A 24,781-nucleotide genomic window follows, 5' to 3' on the forward strand; every position below is an offset into this window, starting at 1 on the left:
GGTTCTGCAGACGATTCAGCCCCAAGGCCCCCAAGCAGTGGTTCTCAGAGGGTGGTCCCCCTGCTAGCAGCTCCAGAATCATCTGGGGTCTTAGAGGTCCAAACCCCAGGGCCCCTGCCAGACCTGCTAAACCAGAGCCCTGGAGTGAGGCCCAGGAGTCCGTGCTTTAACGAGCCCTCCAGGTGATACTGCCTCGGAACTGAAGTCCGAGAACCACCTCACTAGGCTCTCAACGCACGGATTTGTCTCCCACGTACTAGGATGGTTCTAGTAATACACCATTCTTGAGAGAACTGAGGAAATAGTCACTCGGACCATTTCCTATTCTGTGGTTCAGATGAGGGACCGGCTGAAAAATTCTGCAGAAACCCACGCCTGTATGCCCCAGCTGCTCTTAATCCCTCCCTCCTCCGTAACAACCCGGCACCGAAAACCCCAGCGGAAGAGAGGTCAGGGAAGCACCGCCCCCCCCCCCCCCGCCGGACCGGGGAACCCTAGCCACATGCCAGTCGATGAATCTCAGCACCACGCGTCAGCGCTGACTTCCAAGTCCACCAAAGATGCCATCCAGTAGGATCCCGTAAATGGACAGGAAACGGGCAAAATATACGGTTCAGGCTGCATTCCAGGTGGCACAAGAAGAAAATGATGATCACGGAAGTCAGGCTAGTCGTGGTTGTTCCTGGGGGGGAGAGGGTGTGACCTGCGGAGGTCTGTGTTGCGTAGGTGTATTCCCTTCTACACATTAAGGGTTCTCGTGTGCGCCTGTCTCTCACAATTGCAGAGAAAGAAAACCTGATGAGGGGAAAGACACTGTAAACAAGGCTAAAAAAAAAAAAAAAAAAAGCCACACCCCATTTGTATTGTTTTTCATCACAGAGTAGTATTCAGAAAATATAAACGACGACGTTTAAGAGAAAACCAGGATGGAAAACACACTGGAAGCAATGGCCTAACTAAGTATCCGAGCTGCCATCTCACTAGTGATCCGGGAACCACCTGCAGGGACGCTCGGTGCCCTCTGCCTGCTCCCGGCTCGTGAGCGCGGTCACCCTCCGCTCCACTGTCGCACGCGGGCACTCGGGCCCACCCGCGCCCCTGCACCCGCCTCCCCGGGGCGGGGCCCGCAGCAGGCAGCCCACACTCCGCTACCGACGGGCGCACCCGCACCCCCAACCCCGCGCGGTCCTTGGCAAACCCCAGAACTCCCCCGGTATTAAAGGCATGCGGGTCATTCCGATCTGAATGAGCCCTTCTCTCCAGCAGCAGCAACCGAAGGCCGGGCCGGCGGCCTTCTCCACGCTGGACAGGCCCCCAGGGGACTCACCACCTCTGCCGGCAACTTTCCGACGAGACTCGTCGGCAGAACTTCCGGGCACCCCACTGAAGCTGCTATCCTTTCCCCCCCGTTTCTTCATTTCCAGGAGGAAGATGAAATGCTTCGACCGTTCGTACAGCAACAGGCACAGAGGTTAAAGGACTTGGGAGACGTGCTGGAGTCCAGCTTGCGGAGGCTGAAAAACGATGTCGCCGTCATCGTGAAAAAGAAGAGGGCGAGTTTGCCGCACGCAGAATAGCGCGGACGCAGCCGCTGACAACCCCTGAGCTCTGGGCGAAGCTCCCCCGCGCAGCCTGATTAACTCGGCTACCCGAGCTGCGCTTGCGCTGTGGGCTCAACGCACTCCAGTCATTGCTTGTGCCGCTTCTGTCCTTCAGTTTGATTTACAGTCACGTAGAGATGAATCCACACGCAGGGCGAAGGTGGGCTGGGAGACAGGAGGTCTGGGGGGTGGGTGGTTAGCAGTCTGCGCGCTGGCCCTGGACTGTCTGGGGCTCAGTCCTCTCATCTGTCACTTCCCGACTGTAGCTGGAGGCAAACGCCCCCTGCCCCCTCCAGCCTCTGTTCCCTGTTAGGTGGAAATGAGAGCAGCACTAAACTGCAGATGGGTAACGGATGCAAAGCACCTGTAAAGCACTTAGCACAGCACCCTGGGCTGAGAAAAGCACTTAGCTCAGCACCCGGGGCTGGGAAGCACTTAGCACAGCACCCCACAAACCAAAGCAGCTGATAAGCATCTGCCATTGATATTTTGATGGTAAACAGTTTGAAAGTTCAAATAAAGCTGTTGTGATGAATTTCTTGCTGTCAGACCTGGAGACTTAACAGTTATTTCAAGCCCCTCCTTTGGTATCCTTGCTCTGAAAACATCCACTCATTTTGCCTTCATGAGTTTATCTGAAAATGGTTCAGTGCTGTATCGTGTACCCATGCAGTGTGGGTCCACGGGGCCAAGGTTGAGACCTTCGGGAAGATCTCCCGACAGGTAGTCGATCTCAGGTGATCCTGGTTCCGCAAAGAACTGCCGGGTGGGTCTCCACCGCCGAGGGCTGACGCACTGGGCGCTCCGGCGGGGGTGGAGAGGGCTGTAGAGAGACCTCCTGTGGCCAGAGAGCCCCTACTGGTACCAGCAGCACTAAGGATACTGAGACTCCGTGAGCATGTACGTGTGCCGGGCACCAAGCTACGTGCTCAACGCGTTAGCCCATTTCATTCATTACCATCCTATGAGTTTGGCACAGTTATCTCCCCCGTTTTGAGGTTTTAAATAAGCAAGGCCTGTGCAGGCCTCTGAGTGAGCAGAAGTCTGCAGGTGGCGTTCTAGACCACCGTGACCTGTGCACAACTGTCCCAGGTTGGGGAGGCGGGAGGGAGGCTGGGCTGATTTGTGTAAGAAACCAGGACGGAGGAAATAGACGTGACAGCCCCAATCCTTGCCCCCTAAAGTATGAAGTTAGGGCAATCAAACAGGATGAAACAAACTCTATGGCAGGCCAGCTATCAAGGCCTCCAAGAGGAGCTTCCCAGAAGCAGGGAGTCTGGGCTGGTGATTTCTGCTTAATACTAGGAACCAGGGGCTAATCGAGGAGGCCTGGGCGGGGAACCAGGGGCTCTGGGGCAGGACCAGTGTACGCACAGCAACTAAAAAGTAACTTGAAACAGTGAAGCCCAAGTGTGGAGCTCTGCGTGCTGATGGCCGCAGGGACCGGGTCTGCAAAGCAGCAGGGAATCCTGGAAAGCCTGGCAGAGAGGCCGAGGGAAGCAGGAATGGCTAATACCTTGTGGACTGAGCCTCGGCGTTCTTTGCCAGTTTGCAGAAATAATTGCAGAAGTAACAGGCTTTCTGCAAAAGGGTGGCTGGAGGAGCCTCAAGGTTAAAAAGGATACTCTGGGGGTGCCTGGGGGGGGCGGGGCTTAGTCAGTTAAGCATCTGACTTCGGCTCAGGTCATGATCTCACAGTTCGTGAGTTCGAGCCCCACCTTGAGCTCTATGCTGACAGCTCAGAGCCTGGAGCCTGCTTCGAATCCTGTCTCCCTCTCTCTCTGCCCCTCCCCGACTTGCACTCTGTTTCTGTCTCTCAAAAACAAATAAACGTTAAAAAAATTTTTTTAAAGATAATCTGTATGAGACACACTTGTATCTCAGGCTGGAGGAGGCCCACGCAGGTTGTGCGCACCGGCATCCACCTCAGAGCAGGACACGGCCCACACACCGCGAAGCTGGAGAGAACACCTAACAACGTGCAGCCTCACCCAGCGGGTCCCAGATGCGCATCTAACCCGGATCGGTCGGCTCCAACCTGCAGACCCCCTGAATGCAAACTGCTGGGGGCCGCTGCGGACCCCAGCGTTGTTCTAGGATTCTGACACGTGGCCACTCTGTTGCTCCCGAACACCTTCCTGATTTGGGAGAAGATAAGAACTTAGTTCAAGGTCCCCCAAATTAGGGCAGAGCTGAGGGCAGAGGATGGGCAATACCCACACCGCCAGCATGAATCTCCGTGTTCACTTAGACGCCCTCTTCTGTGCAGGTAGCACAGAGGGGCTGCTCGACACCATTAGTTCTCCTCTCGATACCACGCTTCTCCCTGCGGAGCAGAAGCTTCATGAAGGCAGCGGCTGCCTCTTCGTGGCACAGAGCCCCGGGTATGTGTTTATTTTACGCTTATTACAAAAGGAAAAGTCTCTGCCTTATTTTAGGGCTTCAGAAGACAACCTGGTTAAATACAAAAAATAAACAGGAGAAAAATCCTGGTTAGGCGGTGAAAGTGGGTGGAAACTTACCAGCTATACCCATGAAACCAATCACAGGTTCGGAAGCAGAGAAAGCAGCGGCACAGGCGAGACCACTTGGGGGGGGGGGGGCGTGTCTGCCACCACCTCAAATACTTAGGTCCAAGCACAAAACCACCGTTCCATCGACAACCCTTTATTATTCAACTTAGGTAATGGTCAAAAACTCAGTTAGTGTGGATGGGCGAGAAACTAGGCTAACGTAGCAAAAAGTGCGTTTTCCTTTGGCAAAGGCCCAAACAATACGTAGAGACACTCATCAGAAGGGGAGATCCCACTCAAAATCAAGGTGAGGAAAATAGCAGTTATTGCCTTACAGGAACACCAGCCCGAGTGCCTCATCGGGAGTCGGTCAGCAACACAGATCAAGACACCCCCCCACCCTCTAGTCCGCCAGCTGACTTCTAAGCATTGACGATGAACTCTTCGACGAAGAAGTCAAATATCGGTTCTGTTCCACGAGCAATAAAATCACAAAGTCAACAAAGATTTGAAATTTAGGGCAAGCTAGTACAATTTCCTGCTTTTAATGTGCACGTATTTTAGATCTGACAACTTTTTCACGTGTAGCGTTTCAAATTTCAAACAAAAAAGCCATGAATGAATTCATGCATGTCCTGCCTTCAGTCAATTCTTCCAACGTCTAGACTTCAGAGCTGCTGATGACGCTAAATTCCATGCCACGTTGGTTGAGTCTGTCAATCAACTTTGTTCTGAAGAAGGCGGCTCCTGGGGTGAAGACCCCGCCCCTGTAAGACAGAACAAGGAAAACAGTGCCCGAGGCCGGTCTCCAGGCCTCCCCTCTGCTGGCGTGACCCGCCGGAGAAGCAGCTATCGAGCCAGCAGAACTCCTGAAACCATTGTTCCCTCATGGACACATTTGGGTTCCATTCTGAAAATGAGCCAACGAACAAAGGAGCTACAAAATCGGGACGAAGCTAGCAGCCCCAGCAAACCCGTCCAGACTGGCCCAGCCCCCAGGACACGGCTGTGTGCTCGAGGGGCAGTGAGGGCCATCGACCCAAGGGACTCCTGCTGCTCATAAAGCCAGTCCTCGGAGTCAGGAGGATAGAAAAAGGACCTGAGTGAAATAAACTTAGGCAATAAATTGTTATGAAAGCATAAATAAGGCTTAAACTGGATGGAAGAAGTTTCTTTAACTATAATGACTAACATTTTAAAAAATATGTTAAATATTTTCAAAGGGTATAGAGTTGACGCTTGAATAACATGGGTTTGAACTGCGTGGGTCCACTTACACGTGATTTTTTTTACAGTGTAGTACTATAAATGTTCTTTGTCTTATGATTTTCTTAACATTTTCTTTTCTCTAGCTTGCTTGGTTGTAAGAATGTAGTATAATATATGTCAACAGTAAGCTATTAGTTAAGTTTGGGATGGGTAGTTAAAAGTTACACATGAATGGGGTGCCTGGGTGGCTCAGCTGGTTGAGCGTCCGACTTCGCCTCAGGTCACGATCTCACGGTTTGTGAGTTCGAGCCCCACGTCGGGCTCTGTGCCGACAGCTCGGCGCCTGGAGCCTGCTTCGGAATCTGTGTCCCCCTCTCTCTCTCCGTCCCTCCCCCACTCACACTCTGTCTCTCTCTCTCTCAAAAATAAACAAACATTAGAAAAAATTTTTAAAAGTTATACATGGATTTTTGACTGCACGGGGGGGGGGGGGGTCAACTGTAGAATTATTTGAAAAAATCTAATGAGACTTTGCTTTATACGCTGTTTATGTCCGTCACTTAATACCGTTTCGGGTCATATCTACATTTATTTGTTTCCGAGTTGGCGGGCCTATGGCTCATTTGTAACGCTGGCCTACTTCTATAGGAACAGTTAAAGGCTCCAGTGACAGAGCCCAATCGATAATCATCTAGCCAAGCTGCCATGAATGAATCCACGCATGGTATCAGGGCCGCCCATGGCCAGCTGGGTATCATCAGCACTGACTAGAGGCTCCTGCTAATACTATTTAACAACGAGGGCCTTTATAGCGTAGCTGACTCCAGACCTGAGCTGTTTTTACAAGGAACTAAAGTCAACTTACGTGACTCCCACACTTCCTGTCTCCTCTCATTTATCTATCTCTGCACTGTTCTCAGAGGCCACTAAGACACGGTCCTTCTTACAAATTTAATTTACCTCTATCTTTGGTTCAAAGGGAACGTGCATGCTTATGTGCAGACCCACTGCCTGAAAACAGCATCAAAAGAAGCGAAAATATAACGCGGATGAAAAAGGCCTCTTCGAAGTAGAAGAAAACCAGACTTACATGCTAGGAAGATCAGAGGCGTCATTTAGAAGAGTCATAGCTGCCTGGACCATGGCTATGGGGGTAGCCACATAGCCAGGCTCTGCGGAAGACAGATGATCGAAGAAAGATGTTAATGCATTCGGCCATACTCAAAAATCAAATGGGAGGTTTTATTCTGACACTTGATTTTGGCTCAGGTCAGGATCGCACAGTTTATGGGTTCAAGCCCCACATCGGGGCCCGCGATGACAACGCGGCACCGGCTTAGGATTCTTTTTCTCCCCCTCCCCCACTAAAGCTCACGCTGTGTCTCTCAAAATCAATAAATTAAAATTAAATTAAATTAAAAAAAAAAAGATTCAGTTTCTTAAAGAAAAACAACTGAGTAACTTTAAAAAAAGTTTCTAAGCAAGGGGAACCTCAGTGTTTACAGTTCGGTCAAATAATAAAAATACAGTCGATTTATCTTAAGAAGCCTGGTGGGAATTTGAAAAGAAGGCAAGACACAACGATATCTTTGCCATCTGGCTTGACTGAAACTGCAAAGCAGACCCCCTTTGATCTACCAGAGGTGGTGGTAATTACACTTATAATTAGGCTGTAATTCACAAGCAGAAGTGTCTCCGCACCGCTCTGTAAAATTGACAGCGAAAGTTCTTGAGCTTTTTTGGGTGACAGACCCTTTTAGCCGCCCATCAAAAGCCTGCATCCTCCCCAGGAAAACGCACATAGCGCACACATTTTGCAAACAATGTAGGGCTGTTCAAAGACTGCAAAGAAACCTTGGCCCACAGCTTTATGTTACAATTATACTGCTTTAAAATGACCCTTGAGTAGGAGAATATATATCCACTAGCCCCTTTTCTTATCAATATTAAAATATGCTGTTCAGAATTATTAAGTAATACTAAAAAAGAAAACCAGGGGGAGGGATACACTAACACAATCAGATTATAACAATGTCAATCCTTCCTTTAACAGAATAATTTATATTGTTACTTAAATAACTTGTGCAATTTATTTCTAAAATAATTAAGCTCTAAGAAAAAAACATCATAATACTGCTTTATACCTTAGGACAACGTAAAACGCCCCAGCACTCTTATGTCATATGTGAAATACCTGGTCCTTTCACCTGAGTACAAATTCTCGTATTTGGTTTGCCCTTCTCGGGACCAAAGCCTTGGCTGTATCCTTGACCAAAGAACCTCAATGTAAACGATGAGCCATCCATCTGAGGAAAAAGCAAAGGCCTTATTTATTAAAGATGTCATCTCCTTCCTAAACACAGTAAATATTCTATTTCGTATGAGACATTTTCAGCAGGTGAAAACATCAGTATTCTGCCGGAAGACCCTACCATCCTTTCAGCATGGGGCAAAAATCAGTTCTTTGAAGACACAAGTTTTGATGACGGGTGTGTTGCCAGGGGAGGGAGGTGGTGAGGAACTTGGATGCGGTACAAGTTCGGTTCCTAGGCTGTGGCCTACACAAGGACGGCACCACTGAAATAGTCGTTTCAGAGGACAAGCTGGAGGCAGTTTTTATTTTCGGACGGGGGTAAGGGCAGAACGTGATAATCTGGTTTCACAGAGCTGTTTGAGGAGACAAGACAAAAACAGCCAACAAGTAGGGGCACCTGGGTGGCTCAGTAGGTTGAGCATCTGACTCTTGACCTTGGCTCAAGTCACGATCTCATGGTTGTGAGATTAAGCCCCACGTTTGGCTCCACGCTGGGCATGAAGCCTGCTTAAGATTCTCTCTCTCTCTCTCTCTCTCTCTCTCTCTCTCTCTCTCTCTCTCTCTCTTTCTCAAAAAAGAACAACTAGCCAACAAGTAATGGAAATACAGGCCAGACAGAATTGCCCCCCTTGGAGATATAAAAACCTGATTCAAAAAATTAAATTCTGTAAGACTTATCCAAGCATCTTTCACAATCACTAAATTTAGAAATAAGGTAACAGAATTCAGTTGTGGTCAACCAATTTTTATTAATGAGACATAATTAAAATATGATCCCTGTCTTTTCTGGAGCTGATAGTTTAGTGAGAACACACACACACACACACACACACACACACACTCAGATCTAATAAAAATATGAGACATGAATTAAAAGATGCAGGATGAGTTCAAAGGAGGGCATTATTAGATCTACTGGGGAAAATGGGGCAGGGTTTTGAAATGTGTCCTCTCTCTCTCTCTCTCTCTCATGGAAGTTTATCACACAGAAAGGTAGGGTGGTTACCAGGAAGGAGAAACCATCAGTCAAAGGCAAGAAGGTATGTGGTATCACAGTGGACCGCAATCTAACATGGCTAGAACCCACAGTCCAAGAGGAGAGGGGTGGCACTCGTGTTATCAGAGGTGCAGACATGGACAGACACACGTGCTAGCACGTGTCCCCTCCCCTGCCTGATCACAGCCTCTCAGGCTGGGCGCGTATTCACTGTTACAACAATTTTCAATATGGTCTCCAGGCTGCTACTATCGACTCAGCAGGGTTGGCATGAAAATGAAACCCATCTGCCGTCCAGCACCAGATGATGAAGGACCTCACTCCTGCAGAGACGACTTCCATTCATTGGCACTCCAGGGGTGTGAACCAAAACCATGCAAATCTGACCTGGATCCCACCTACCTCCACCCCAGGGATCAAAACCTTGGCAGCACATTAGCATAACTGGCCTTTTAAAAAGCCCACTGTTCAGGCCACATTCCAGACCAAACAAACTTGAATCTCCATCATCAGTCTGGGGCTCTTTCTCCAAGGTGAGAACCACTGCTCATATTTCCAGGCCCTGCTCCCATCTACTGCCTCAGCATGTCCTGACACAGGTTCGGGACAAGTCTTTGGAAAAGCTCCCTGGGGGTGGGGGTGGGGGTGGGGGGTCCTGATCAAGTCCTAGGTAAGAATCACTGCATGTGCCGCAAGTCAGGGAACCAGGTTGAAGAAGGCGGTGACGAGGTCAGATCCGTCTTAGACTGTGCACAGTAGTGGGGACAAATACTTACAAATCACCCATCTGATAAGGGATTAATATCCATACATACGGACCACCAAAAACTCAACAACAAAAACGCAAACAACTAATTCAAAAATGGGCAAAGGACTTGAATAGGCATTCTCTGAAGGCGACCTACAAATGGCCAATAGGCACATGAAAAGATGCTCAACATCACTCATCAGGGAAACACAAATCAAAGCCACAATGACATTTCACACCCATTAGAACTACTATTAATAAAAACACAGGGGGCACCTGGCTGGCTCAGTCAGTGAAGTGTGTGACTCTTGATGTCAGGGTCGTGGTTTAAGCCCCATAATGGGTATAGAGATTACTAAAATAAAATAAAATAAAATAAAATAAAGTAAAATAAAATAAAATAAAATAAAATAAATGAACTTAAAAAACAACGGGGAAACAAGTGTTGGCAAAGGCTATGGAGCAACCAGCACGTCCGTGCACCATTGAAGGGAACATAACATGGGTCGGTGCGCTCGAAGGGTCTGATGGCTCCTCAAAAAATTAAAAATAGAATTACCATAGGATCCAGCAATTGCACTTAGGGATATTGACCCCAAGAACCGAAAGGAGGATCCTGAGGATATATTTATACGCCCATGTTCCTAGCAGAATTATTCACGGTAGCCAAAGGGGGAAGTAACCCCAGTGTCTGTGGATGGATGAATGGAAATGTGGTACGTATGCACACAATGTGTGCGTGTGTGTGTGTGTGTGTGTGTGTGTGTGTGTGGAGGGCATGTGGCAGGGGGGTCTGTGTGTGTATGGTATGTGTGACTGTGTGCATGCGGGTAAGGGGTGTGGGGGGGGGGGTTGTGTATGTGATATTGTGTGTGTGTGTGTGTAGGGGGTGTGCATGTGTGTCTCTTGAGAGTGTGTGAGTGTGTGTGTGTGTGTGTGTGTGTGTGGTGTGTGAGAGTGAAAATGAACTACTATTCGCCCTCAAAAAGGAATGAAATCTGACACCTGCTACAACCTGGATGAACCTGGAGGAGGTCACGCTGAGTGCAATAAGCCAGTCACAGAAGCACAAGGACTGTGTGAGTCCACCCGTACGAGGCACCGAGAATGGTCCAATTCAGAGAGGCAGAGAGGAGACCGGTGGTTGCCAGGGGCTGGGGGAAGGAGGAAAGGCGAGCTGTCGTTGAACAGGGACAGTTCTAGTTCTGCACGAGGAAAAGGCTTGGAGACGGGTGGTGATGGCTGCACAACAGCACAAATGTGCTGCGTGACCACACGAATTTGCATAATATGGATGTTTTGAATAACAATATGGATTTGATACCACTGAACACTTAAAAATGGTTAAGATGGTAAATTTTATGTGCCGTTGGGGGAAGAGGGAAAAAGGAAGGGAGAGGAGTCAGAGCCTCGTAAGGCGGGGATGATGGGTTTGGGAGCAAAATCTAGAATGATGCCTGTGTCTGTGACTGGACAGATGACGGTGCCACCAACTAAGCTGGGAAGTAAAGGAAGACGGGAGTTTGGAGGAAAGAAGCTCAGATTCCGCCACCTTCGGTTTTCAGCAGCTGGGCGTGTAAGCTGGAGACCTCAGGGGGTCTGCTGACCAGGCGCAGGGGGAGAGGGGTGGGGGAGGCTGGAGCCCTGGGGGTGGTCCACACCCAAGGGTGCCGGGAAGGAGGACAGGCACAGAGCGGTCACCTGGACTCAGAGGCCAAGGGAAGCAGTATTTCAAGGAGGACAATAATGTCAAAGAAAACAGCGAAGAAGGGCTCAGCGCATTGAACCCACTTAGCAGTTGTAAGAGCAGCGTGGACTCTGGAGAGGGGACCACACGGGGTGAGGGGCGCGCCCAGGACTCCTTCTTAGGTCCGCGTGTGTCTAGGATGCGGAGAAGGAACCCGTAGTGGGGCAGGTGGAGAATCACAGGACGACTGAGGTCACAGTAAAGGTGAAGACGCAGGCAGGACTGACTCTAGCGCCCGCCACACCCTGGCCGCGTGACCTTGGGCGCACAGACCCGCTCTGATGACTTCCTCCACCGTTAGCGGGAAGACTGAATGCGATGTCAAGCACTCGGCTCTGTGCCCACTGCACACAAGAAATGCTAGATTTGAGGAGCACGGGTGGCGGGACTAGTCCTGGGCGCGATTCTTCTCCGAGGGGAGGAAAGAAGGGGAGGGCGGGGGCCGTGGGTCGGAGAACAGGAATGGGGGGCGCACAGCACACGTTCTCAAGTCCACCGCGAGGCAGGAGGTGTGGCACCTGCAGACGGAGAGGAGGGCTGGGGCCGGTACCGTGCGAAAAAGCCCCTGGGAGGAGACGGACATCTAGATGACTAACTACACGTAACCGGAGCCTTAGACGGCGCTTTCTAGCGACGGAGGGAGGCGTGCACGTGGGGGCACACATTCGAGGGGGGGAGGCATGCATGGAGGGGCATGCATTCGAGGGGGGCTCCCATTCGAGGAGGGAGGCGTGCACGTGGGGGCACACATTCGAGGGGGGGAGGCATGCATGGAGGGGCATGCATTCGAGGGGGGCTCCCATTCGAGGAGGGAGGCGTGCACGTGGGGGCACACATTCGAGGGGGGGAGACATGCATGGAGGGGCATGCATTCGAGGCGGGCTCCCATTCGAGGAGGGAGGCGTGCACGTGGGGGCACACATTCGAGGGGGGGAGGCATGCATGGAGGGGCATGCATTCGAGGGGGGCTCCCATTCGAGGAGGGAGGCGCACGTGGGGGCACACATTCGAGGGGGGAGGCATGCATGGGGGGGCATGCATTCGAGGGGGGCTCCCATTCGAGGAGGGAGGCGCACGTGGGGGCACACATTCAAGTGGGGAGGCATGCATGGGGGGCACGCATTCAAGGGGGGGAGGGCATGCATTCGTGGCGCTACCATCCTCTTGGGGGGAGGACCGTCCAGCGGTGCCTGGTGTGAGCGGGCGAAATAATGACCCCACTGGACCCAGGGTCTGTAAACCATGTGAGGGAAATGAAGCGCTCGTGTGCTGAGGATACCAGGGGTGTGCAGATGCAGGAAGGCATGGGGAAGGGGGGGGAAAGGGGAGGAGGGGGAAAGGGGAGGAGGGGGAAGGGGAGGGTGGTGTGGGGGAGGAGGGGGAAGGGGAGAGCGGCATGGGGGAGGAGGGGGAAGGGGGAAGAGGGGGAAGGGGGAGGAGGGGGAAGAGGGAGGAGGGGAAATGGGGAGGATGGTGTGGGGGAGGAGGGGGAAGGGGGAGGAAGGGGACAAGGAAGGGGGAGTGTGGTGTCGGGGAGGAGGGGGAAGGGGAGAGCGGCATGGGGGAGGAGGGGGAAGGGGAGGAAGGGGAGAAGGAAGGGGGAGGGTGGTGTCGGGGAGGAGGGGGAAGGGGAGAGCGGCATGGGGGAGGAGGGGGAAGGGGAGGAAGGGGACAAGGAAGGGGGAGTGTGGTGTCGGGGAGGAGGGGGAAGGGGAGAGCGGCATGGGGGAGGAGGGGGAGGGGGAGGAAGGGGAGAAGGAAGGGGGAGGGTGGTGTTGGGGGGAACGGGGAGGGCGGTGTGGGGGAGGAGGGGGAAGGGGCAGGAGGGGGAGGAGGGGAGGAGGGCGAAGGGGGAGGAGGGGGAAGGGGGAGAGTAGTGTGTGGAAGAGGGGAAGTCCAGCCTGGGGGGAGGAGAAACATGGACGACTAAACATTTTTGAGATCACTATGAGGCCTCACCCCAGTTTGGCTATGTACTCACTGTAGGAGCTCGGGCAAGGTTCTTGGCCTCTGTGCCTCAGTTTCCTCATTTGTAAAGTGGAGATAATACCTACCTTAAGGGGTGTCTGAAAAGACTAAGTGACCCAACTTACGAAAAGAACATAAAGGCACTTGTCAACATGGTAAGTGCCCCATCAAGTCTTATCTGTTATTGTAAATGCACTGAGGAAAAGTAAAAACAAATTAAGGAAAATTATTATTTTAAACACCTGTATACAAAAGAAAGGGTTACCTGTTTTTGTGTCGGGCCTTGTTTTGAAAAATAACCAAAGGAGAAGAGCCATGGGAACTAAGGGGAAAAAAAAAACAAAAAACAAAAAACGCTCAGTGACATTTTTTTAAAACTCATGGAAAATACTAGTAAAGACCTAATTTCGTTAAAATATCACTTACCTTTATGAGAAGTTGCCTTCCGATGCCAAACCTCACAAAGAATAAAAAGAAAAGTCCCGCAAACATCAGCTTAATAACAGAGGTGAGGCCTCCCATGTTTATATAAGCAGCGTACTGAACCTACGAGAGGGACAAAGTCAGAACGTCACCCCTACGTCTGCAGACTCAGTAACAGAAGCGTGTCGGCTGCTGGTAACTTACTCTGTCCTCAAAAATGCTGAGCAAAAGCACTCTCCGCTTTATGAACGTGTTACGTTCTAAAAGCTTGCTCAGAAAGCAGACATTGGGAGCATATTTTTTAAAGACACTGTAGCTTCCTCTGCCTGAATGCAAAAGTCCACAAGAACGTAGCTACATTCAGTGATGACACATTATAGGATGTAGATATGTGAATGCTACTTACAACCCCTCCCACGAGAAAATAATCCTTTAACTTGAGATTCACTGTCTCCTTCAAGTCTCAAAAGTGGGAGCAGCGCCCTCACCCAAAGGAGTAAGACGATACCCCGGGGGGGGGGGTGGTGGCGAGGCCAGAAGAGCCCAGACGCGTCCACAGGCAGGGGAGACTCCCTCCCAGCAGCTAAGTAAGACTCTAGACAGGGTTGGTGGGGGTTCGTGACCCCAGCGCTTCTGGACTAAATCTGCTGCTGTTCTGTTGCACTGACAAGGTACTCGGCGGGCCAGGTCTGAACTGTGGGGAGGCTACCTCCACTCCCACGATGCAAAGTGCTCTCCGCGCCCCATTCCGTGCACTTCCAGAAACTGAGGCGCGCCTTGGCTGGCCTTCCTGTTTTGCTTTACACACACAAAGCTCCTACATGAAACGGCGAGGGGGGCTGGAACGAACACAGTGCTCTTTGTTAGGAGTTAAATCGGGCACACTTACGGGAGACTGCTCCAAGTTCTCGTGCAGGTAGCGCTGGGTCCGCCTCACAACAGACACATCCGCTCCCAGGAAAGGGACCGAGTAGCTGCTGAGTTCTCTGCAGTAGGAAAGTGGCCACCTGCAAGGCAGACCCGTGACCGCGGTGCGTTTTCTCCACTTACGGCTGGCTAACTCGGTGACTTTGTGAACCAAACATTCAACTTTTCTTGAAGCAGACCTGCCCTTCATTAAAGGCAGACCTGCCCTTCATTAAAATGTCCGCGTTCCCCACTACACCAAACAAGTGACAGGTGGGACAGCATTCCGAGGGCGCGGAACACAGTGTAGCTACGTTTTAGCCCACCGGTTTCCCTAGACGACACTCATTTCAACAGCCAAACTCTACGGCGAGTTCAGAGTTCTCACATACAAAGTTTTCACAGAAGAGTGCTATTAACAGATAATCTACACAAGATCATCACCCTTTAAAATGGAGGTTTTGGGGCGCCTGGGTGGCGCAGTCGGTTAAGCGTCCGACTTCAGCCAGGTCACGATCTCGCGGTCCGTGAGTTCGAGCCCCGCGTCAGGCTCTGGGCTGATGGCTCGGAGCCTGGAGCCTGTTTCCGATTCTGTGTCTCCCTCTCTCTCTGCCCCTCCCCCGTTCATGCTCTGTCTCTCTCTGTCCCAAAAACAAATAAATGTTGAAAATGGAGGTTTTACTGCATAAAATTTAGCTGATGTTTGATTTTGATATGGAAAAGTCACAAAACTCAAAAAATTTTTCCCCGAGTCCAAATATATTAATATCAAAGTACTTAAGCTTAGAATAATGCATTAATTGTATTTAATGTAGCTATGAAGACAATCCTGAACTTACTATAGAACAGTCTCAGATTTTCTAGTAGCATACTTTATTAATAATCAGATCAATGACAATATACTGAGACCAGATGTACTAAAGAACAGATTTTGAGTCAATATACCTTCTTTTCAATTTCGGACCAATAATTGGGACGGGTTTCAGATTTGCTTCATTTCGTAGTTTTTTCAAATTACTCTGATCTCCAAAACCGTACACTGCTGACTTCCAGGTACCATCGTGAATACACATCCCCTGAAAAAATAATTCCAGAGTTAAAGAAACACGTCTTAATACCCGACTCCCTTTCGGCTCAGGTCACGATCTCACGGTTCTTGAGATTGAGCCCCACATGTCAGTGCAGAGCCTGCTTGGGATTCTTTCCCTCTCTGCCCCTCCCCTATGCTCGCTCTCTCCCTCTCTCTCTCAGAACAGATGAACATTAAAAAAAAAAAAAATCTGTTCTCTAAAAAAAGAAAGAAAGAAACACATCTTAAGGGACAATTACTAATATGTAAAACCAAGGAACGTGTAAGTATTTACAGAGAACATTTCACCTCTATTTGAGCAAGCCATAATCCCTTATTTAACAATCTTGAGATGAGTTTTCAGGCAGCATGAACACTCATTAGCTTGATCGTATTGGATATTTACACCAACACGTGTTCTTTTTGCCTTCCGACCATCACTTACGCTCTTTTTAATATGCCGCCGAGTTTCGCTTCATTTTCACTCAACCAGCTGGCCATATTCTTTCACAATTAGCCCTAATTCATGGGGCGCCTGGGTGGCTTAGTCGGTTAAGTGTCCGACTTCGGCTCGGGTCATCATCTCACGGTTCGTGGGTTCGAGCCCCGCATCGGGCTCTGTGCTGACAGCTCAGAGCCTGGAACCTGTTTCCGATTCTGCCTCTCTCTCTGCCCCTCCCCCACTCGCTCTCTGTCTCAAAAATAAACATTAAAAAAAAATTCAAAATTAGGCCTAATTCTTAACCTTATGCCGATTCCTCGAAATTTCAAGATGCGTTCATGAGCACATTTACACACTGGCAACACAGAGCCTGCCTGGGATTCTCTCTCTCCCTCTCTTTCTGCCTCTCCCCGGCTCTCTCCCTCTCTCTCTCAAAATAAATAAACTTAAAAAAAATTTAGAACAGAAATAAATTATATAGAAACTAAAAACAGAACAGAGTAATGAAACCAGGAACTCTTTCTTTGAAAAGATCAACAAATTTGATAAACCTTTAGCCAGAATCATCAAGGGATAAAAAAGGACTCAAGCAAAATCACCAAAGAACAAGGGGAAATAGCCAATGCCACAGACATATCGTTGTAGGAGAATATTATGAAAAACCACATGCCAACAAATTGGACAACCTAGAAGAAAAGGATAAATTCCTAGCAACATATAACCTACCAAAACTGAAGCTGGAAGAAACAGAAAATTTGAACAGACTAATTACCAGCAAGGAGACTGAATTGGTGATAAAAAACAAAACAAAACAAACAAACAACAAAAAAAAAAACCCTCCCACCAGACAAAAGCCCAGGACCAGATAGCTTCCCAGGGTGAATCCTACCAAATACCTACTCTTCTCAAATCATTCCAAAAAAGAGAAGGGGAACTTCCAAGCTCATTCTGAGGCCTGTATTACCATGATAGCAAAGCCAGATAAAGACACTACCCTCCCCCCAAAAAGAACCATAGGCCAATAGCTCTGATGAATATGGATGCAAAAATCATCAACAAAATGCCAGCAAACTGAATCCAAAAACACATTCAAAATGTCATTTGCCAGGATCAGGTGGGATTTATTCCCAGGATCAAGGGCGGTTCAATATTCACAAATCAATCAACACGATACATTACATCAATAAGAGAACGGATAAAAACTGTATGATCATTTCAACAGGTGCAGAAAACAGGTTGATAAGGTACAACCTCCATTCATGATAAAAAACCCTCACGAAGTAGGTTTAGAGAGAACATACCTCAACATAGTAAGGGCCATATGAGAAAAAACCCACATTTAACATCATCCTTCACGGGGAAAAGCGGAGAGGGACGAGACAGGGCTGTCCACGCTCACCACTTTTACTCAACGCAGTACTGGAAGTGCTGGTCACAGCAATCAGACAACAAAAAGAAATGAAAGGCATCCACATCAGTACTGATAAATGAATTCAGTAAAGTCACATGACAGAAATTAACGTACAGAAATCTGTTGCATTTCTACACACCAATAACGAAGCAGCAGAAAGAGAAATGAAGAAAACAATCCCATTTCCATCTGTACGAAAAAAATAATAATAAAACACCTATGAATAAACTTAACCAAAGAGGGGAAAGACCTGTACCCTGAAAACTATAAAACACGGATGAAAGAAATTAAAGAAGACACAAAGAAACAAAGGCTTTCCATGCTCCTGAATCAGAAGAACAAATATTGTTAACATGTCTATACTCCCCAAAGCAATCTACACATTTAATACAATCCCTATCAAACACCACCAGCATTTTTCGCAGAGCTAGAACAATCAATCCTAAAATTTGTATGGAAGAGCAAAAGACCCCGAATAGCCAAAACAATCCTGAAAAAGAAAAGCAAAGCAAACTTCAAGCAGTGTTACAAGAGCTGTATGGTACTGACACAAAAAAATAGACACACAGATCCGAAGAGAATAGAAAACCCAGAAATAAACCCACAATTATATGGTTAATTAATCTTTGGCAAAGGAGGAAAGAATATCCAGGAGGAAAAAGACAGTTTCTTCAACAAATGGTGCTGGGAAAACTGGACAGCGACATGCAAAAGAATGAGTCTGGACCACTTTCTTACGCCATACACAAAAATAAACTCAAAATGGATTAAAGATTTAAATGTGAGACCTGAAACCATAAAAGTCTTAGAAGAGAGCACAGGCAGCGATGTCTCTGGCATCAGCCATAGAAACTTTTTTCTAGATAAATCTCCCGAGACAAGGGAAACAAAAGCAAAAATAAACTATTGGGACTGCATCAAAATAAAAAGTTTATGCACGGCAAAGGAAACCATCAACAAAACTAAAAGGCAACCTACTAAATGGGAGAAGATATTTGCAAATGATATATCCAATAAAGGGTCAGTATCCAAAACATACAAAAAAAAAAAAAAAGACCCATAACACCCAAAACATAAAAAAAAAATGCAGTTAAAAAATGGGCAGAAGACATGAACAGACATTTCTCCAAAGAAGACATCCATATGGCCAACAGACACATGAAAAGGTGCTCAACATCACTCATCATCAGGAAAATGCAAATCGAAAACACAGTGAGATATCACCTCACACCTGTGGGAATGGCTAAAATCAAAAACCAAAGAAACAAGTGTTGGCGAGGATGTGGAGAAAAAGGAACCCTCGTGCACTGCTGGTGGGAATGCAAACTGGTGCAGCCACTGTGGAAGACAGTATGGGGGTTACTCAAAAAGTTGAAGATAGAACCATATGATCCAATAACTGCACTATACTGGGTATTTACCCCCAAAATACAAAAACATGAATTCAAAGGGATACATGTACCCCATGTTTATTGTACCATTATTTACCAAATTATGGAAGCAGCCAAAGTGTCCACTGATAGATGAATGGATAAAGAAGATGTGAGATGTGTGTGTGTGTGTGTGTGTGTACACACACACACACACACACACACACACACACACACACACAATGGAATATTATTCTGCCATAAAAAGGAAACGAAATCTTGCCATCTGCAAGGACACGGATGGAGCTGGAGAGTATAATGCTAAGCAAAATAAGTCAGAGAAAGACAAATACTATATGATTTCACTCACGTAGAAGAAAACAAGCAAGCAAAGGGAAGGAGAGAGAGAGAGAGAGACAAGCTAAGAAACAGACTCTTAACTATAGAGAACAAACTGACGGTCACCAGAGGGGAGGCTGACGGGGGGATGGGGCCAACAGGTGATGAGAGACTAAGGAGGGCGCTTGTTGTGATGAGCACTGGGTGATGTAGGGAAGTGATGAATCACGATACTGTACACCCGAAACTAACAGAACACTGTATGTTAACTGTGCTGAATTAAAATAAAAAATTTTAAGGGCTGCCTGGGTGGTTCAGTCAGTCAAGTGTCCAATTCTCGATTTCAGCTCAGGTCATGATCTCATGGCTCGTAAGTTTGAACCCCGTGTCCGGCTCTGTGCTGACAGTACGGAGCCTGCTTGGGATTCTTTCTCTCTCCCTCTCTCTCTCTGCCCTCCCCTGCTCTGTCTCTCAAAATAAACATTTTTAAAAATTAAAAACTTAAAAAAAGAAAGAAAGAAAGAAAGAAAGAAAGAAAGAAAGAAAGAAAGAACGCTTACTCTGTAGCCAGCCTTTCCATTTTGTAAATGGTATCTTCTGATAAACGGATACTCTCCATTTTAAATGTATACAAATTATCACTTTCTTTTTTTATTTAATGCCTTGTGTCTCTTTTAAGAAGCCATTCCTTATCCATCACGGTGACTATACAGTGAATATGGTATTGCATATTTGAAAGTTGCTAAAAGAGAAGATCTTAAAAGTTTTCGTCACAAGAAAAACAAATTTGCAAGCGTGTATGGGGACGGGTGTTAGACTTATCACAGTGATCATTGTGCAATATAATCCAGTACATACAAATATCAAATCGTTGTGTCATACAGCTGAAACTAATGTTACATGTCAATTATGCAATAAAAGAATAGTAAAATAAATGTGTGGGGGAAAAAGAAGCCATTCCCAACCCCGAGGCCGTGAAATACACATCATCTTCTCAAAGCTTTACTGTTGTTGCCTCCAACATTGAGGTCTGCAATCCACCTAAACTTAATTTCTGTACATTGTGCAAAGTATGAGTCCAGCTTCATGTCTCTCCCTCTGGACACCCGGTTGTCCCAGCATCATCTCCTGAAAAGCCCCTTTCCCCTTGATCTCGAACTTCTAACCTCCAGAGCTGTGAGAACAATAAATTTCTGTTGTTTAGGCCACTTGATGTGTGGTAGTTCGTTAAGGCTGGCCTAGGAAACTAATGGAGACACAACTACCAAAACTGACTTAAGAGGAAATAGAAAATCCTGGTAAACCTATAAAAAGTAGAGAGAGGGGCGCCTGGGTGGCGCAGTCGGTTAAGCGTCCGACTTCAGCCAGGTCACGATCTCGTGGTCCGTGAGTTCGAGCCCCGCGTCGGGCTCTGGGCTGATGGCTCAGAGCCTGGAGCCTGCTTCCGATTCTGTGTCTCCCTCTCTCTCTGCCCCTCCCCCGTTCATGCTCTGTCTCTCTCTGTCCCAAAAATAAATTAAAAAAAAAAACGTTGAAGAAAAAAAAAAATTTAACAAAAAAAAAAAAGTAGAGAGATTGAATTAGTAACCAAAAACTTGCCACAAAGAAAAGCCCAGGCCCGGATGATCTCATTAAGAAATTCTACCAAACATTTAAAGAATAACAGGGGCTACCTGCGTTGCTCGGTCAGTTAAACGTCCGACGTTGGCTCAAGTCATGATCTCACAGTTCGTGAGTTCGAGCCCCGCGTCACGCCGTGTGCTGACAGCTTGGAGCCTGGAGCCTACTTGGGATTCTGTGTCTCCCTCTCTCTGACCCTCCCACCCTCATACTCTGTCTCTCAAAAATAAACATTAAAAGAATTTTTTTCAAAAAAAAAAAAAAGAAACCCATCATAGAAAAACAACATATTACATAAGGAGAACACGGATATGAATGTCAGTAGATTTCACGTCAAAAAATATGCTAGCAGTGGGGCAGCGTGGGTGGCTAACTCTTGATTTTGGCACAGGTCATGATCTCACAGTTCGAGCCTCGCATTGAGCTCTGGACAGACAGTGCGGAGCCTGCTTGGGGCTCTCTCTCTCTCTGCCCCTCTCCCGCGTGCACGCACAAGCATTCTGTCTCTCTATTTGCCCCTCCCCTGTGCACTCTCATTCTCTCTCCCTTTCTCTCAAAATAAATAAACTTAAAAAAAAAATTTTTTTTTAAATGCTAAGAGGCATGCCGAAAAAGCCAATAAAGGAGTTAATTTTGAAATTGTAACAAATAATTACATGAAAAGATGACGGGAAAGAAAGGACAGGGAAAGATAATACATGGGATAAACAGGAAATAAAGAGCAAGATGTCAGACTCAAGTCTCGTCCTATTTTCATTATTTTAAATGTCAATGAACTGAACGCTATACTCAAAAAGTAGAGATTATCAAACTGGGTTTAAAAAAAAGAAATGCCTGGGGCGCCTGGGTGGCTCAGTGGGTTAAGTGTCCAACTTTGGCTCAGGTCATGATCTCACAGTTCCTGGGTTCGAGCCCCGTGTCAGGCTCTGTGCTGACAGCTTGGAGCCTGGAGCCTGCTTCGTATTCCGTGTCTCCCTCTCTCCCTGACCCTCCCCCTCTTGTGCTCTGTTTCTTTCTGTCTCTCAAAAATAAACATTTTTTTAAACAAAAGGAAAAAAAAAAAAAAGGAAAGAGATGCCCAGGGTGCCTGGGTGGCTCAGTCAGTTAAGCATCTGACTTTGCCTCAGGTCATGATCTCATGGTTCATGGGTTCAAGCCCCACATTGAGCTCTGGGCTCTGTGCTGACAGTGTGGAGCCTGCTTGAGATTCTCTCTCTCCCTCTCTCTCTGCCCCTCCCCTGCTCATTCTCTCTCTCTCCCTTTCAAAAATAAACATTAAAAAATTAAAAAAAAAAAGAATTGATACTGATCCTTTGCAAAAATCTCTTCCCCAAAGACCAGTATTGATTACCCTGATACTAAAACCAGACAAAGACATCATGAGAAAACTATAGACCCATATTCCTTATGAGTATAGATGCAAACCCATCAACAAAATATTAGCAAACTAAATCCAGCAATATAAAAAAAGGATTATATACTATGATCAAGTGGGATTTACCCCGGCAACGTAAGGTTGGTTCCACATAGGAAAATCAATCTTAAGTGATACAGTGTAAGAAGGTAATAGAAAACAAAACCACATGATCGTCTCCATAAATGCAGAAAAAGCATTTGATAAAATATAACTCTTCACGTTAAAAACACTCAACACACCAGGAAAAGAAGGAAATTTCCTCAACCTGACAGAGGGCATCTATAAAAACGCACAGCTAATATCATACTTAGTGGCAAGAGTCTGAAAGATTTCTAAGATCAGGAACAAGATGTCTGTTCTCGCCACTTCTGCTCCCCAGTGTCCTGGCCTGGAGAGTCTAGCCAAGGCAATCAGGTGAGAAAAAGAATTTTTCCAGTAGGTGATGAAACTCATTTACTAATTCTAGTAATACTACCTGCAGATTTCCTTTGAATTTCCTACATTCACAATTACATCATCTGCGGAAAATAGTTTTGTTTCTTCCTTTCTAACCTCTATACAGTTTCTTTCTTTTTTCGTGTGTTACTGCTCTGGCTAGAATCTGGCTGGAGTAAGGACAGAGGGCTCCCGAGTCATTCCTGAACTCAGAGCAAAAGTTTTCAGTGTTAAACACTGGGTATCATATTTGGTATAGCTTTTTAAAAAAAGATCATCTTCCCTTCCACTCCTAGCTTGCTGCAAGCTTTAATCATGAATAGACACATTTTATCAAATGCTGTCTCTCTATTTATTGAGATGATCCTATGACTGTCCTCCTTTAACCTGTTGGTGGAGTGAATCAAAGTGACTATATAACGTTAAACCTCACATTTCGTATCTAAAATTAACTTGGTCAAAATGTGCTCTTTGTCTTACGTATTCCTGCTTTTAATCTTCTAGTATTTTATTTAGGATTTTTCCCTCTACCTTCCTTTGAAACCGGACTGCACTTTTACATTCTGGAATCACTCCCACAGAGTTGTGGAATTAAGGTTAAGTTAGCCTCGTCCACTCAAGTCAGCCAAACGACACTTACTGAGCTCCTACTACATGACCAGCGCTGTTCTAGGTGCTTGGTGAATTAACAGACAAGGATCCTTTTTTGTGGTGCTCACATTCCAGGGAGAGTGATAAACTCAATAAAAAATACGACATATGGGGGCGCCTGGGTGGCTCAGTCCGTTGAACGTCAGATTCCTGGTTTCAGCTCAGGTCATGATCTCACGGTTTAGTGAGTTCAAGCTCGGCATGGGGCTCTGCTTGGGATTCTCTGTCTCTCTCTCTCTGCCCCTCGCCCACTCATGCTGTCTCTGTCTCTCTCAAAATAAATAAATAAACTTAAAAAAACAAATAAATGAAGAAGAATGAATGAGGGGCGTTCTGTAAGAGAGGAGGTTGGAGACTAACTGGGGCCAGATCAGTTATCACTAACCGGAAGGACGTTTGGCTTGCACTCCGGATGCGGTAAGGAGCCACTAAAGAATTGTGAGCTGAGGGGTACGTGATCGGGTTATGTCTGGAAAGGACCGGCCAGGATGTTGTGTCGAGGAAGGACTGTACAGGAACAGGTGGTAGCCAGAACAGGGTCGTAGGAAGAGACATGGTGAAAAGTGATCGGATTCTGACAGATCTCAAAGGCAGAATCAGCAGGGTTTCCTGACAGACTGGACTTGGGTTTCAGGAGACAGAGATAGCAACGATCCTACCACCTGAGCTGAATACGTGGATGGACGCATCGCGACCAGCTGAAATTGATACAAATAAGCTGAGCTTGGCGCCCACTTGGAAAGGAAAAGCAGGAGGTCAGCTATGCACAAAAAAGTACAGTTTGCGGTATCTATCAAACGTTCAAGTGTAGATGTCAATTAGTGATGGGACGTTTTAAGTCTGAGTTCAGAAGAAAGCTCTGGGTTGATGACGTAAATTTAAAATACATTTCATAATACCCAAATGCACAGGGCTTTCCACGTTACCTCTTCACTGCCCTCTATCAAGGGGAAACATAAGATAAGGAGGGGCATGAGAACAGCTTAGTGACTCGGGGTGCACGGAATCTCCCCGTCCCTGTAAAAGTCAGGCTGTGGACTCTGCCTCGGGGGAGCGAGAGGGGGCTGCACTGATACGGATGCTTCAACTCTGCTGTCCTGAGTGAAGCCCCAACTTCAAGTTCTAACAATACTAATAAAAATAATACTCACTGACACTAGTTGAGGGATTTGCCGGCTGCCAACCACGGCTCTGATGTGCATTCGCTGAGTACGTTAACCCGCGCAGCGACCATATGGAGCAGATACGATGATCGCCTCCTTTAGAGATGAGGGGAAGTACGGCCTGCTTGGCCACGGGCACGTCACTGGTAAGTGGCAGAGCCAGAATTCAAGCCCAGGCAACCCAGTTTCGAAATCTGTACGTTCTAGGAGGGATTCCTGACTCGGACTCCGTAAGAACCATCCACTCAGGGGCTCCTGTATTCCTCATGGGAAGGGAAGACGCCTTCTTCACATCCACCTCGCCCTTCCCGTCCCATCTCCCGCTGCTCTGTCAAAAGAAGCCTCTTGTCCGACTCTCCCAGTCAGCAGCTCCCTGCAATCCTCGGCTTCGGAAAGCCTCCTTCCCATCTGGAAGTCGTTCCATGTGGTGCAGATGAG

The 24,781-nt window shown here is 47.4% G+C and overlaps 2 protein-coding genes across 2 annotated transcripts in view; one reads left to right on the forward strand and one right to left on the reverse strand.

Annotated features, from left to right (window-relative positions):
* Window positions 1-3,310, forward strand: part of LOC122476438 (kinesin-like protein KIF28P) — an 80,279-nt gene extending 76,969 nt beyond the window's left edge. The window contains exons 24-25 of the mRNA XM_043569086.1: window positions 1,425-1,553; window positions 3,105-3,310. Coding sequence (XP_043425021.1) covers window positions 1,425-1,553; window positions 3,105-3,257 — 282 coding nt within the window. The 3' untranslated portion in view covers window positions 3,258-3,310. The remainder of the gene's footprint in view (window positions 1-1,424; window positions 1,554-3,104) is intronic.
* Window positions 3,311-4,252: 942 nt separating this feature from the next.
* The window catches only part of SCCPDH (saccharopine dehydrogenase (putative)), a 39,898-nt gene continuing 19,369 nt past the window's right edge, over window positions 4,253-24,781 (reverse strand). The window contains exons 6-12 of the mRNA XM_043569088.1: window positions 15,372-15,502; window positions 14,410-14,527; window positions 13,524-13,643; window positions 13,363-13,419; window positions 7,518-7,629; window positions 6,414-6,495; window positions 4,253-4,881 (exon numbers count right to left, since the gene is read on the reverse strand). Of these exons, the coding sequence (XP_043425023.1) occupies window positions 4,776-4,881; window positions 6,414-6,495; window positions 7,518-7,629; window positions 13,363-13,419; window positions 13,524-13,643; window positions 14,410-14,527; window positions 15,372-15,502 (726 nt within the window). The 3' untranslated portion in view covers window positions 4,253-4,775. The remainder of the gene's footprint in view (window positions 4,882-6,413; window positions 6,496-7,517; window positions 7,630-13,362; window positions 13,420-13,523; window positions 13,644-14,409; window positions 14,528-15,371; window positions 15,503-24,781) is intronic.

The sequence above is a fragment of the Prionailurus bengalensis genome, chromosome E4 (genome assembly GCF_016509475.1).
Source record: "Prionailurus bengalensis isolate Pbe53 chromosome E4, Fcat_Pben_1.1_paternal_pri, whole genome shotgun sequence".
Taxonomy (NCBI): domain Eukaryota; kingdom Metazoa; phylum Chordata; class Mammalia; order Carnivora; family Felidae; genus Prionailurus; species Prionailurus bengalensis.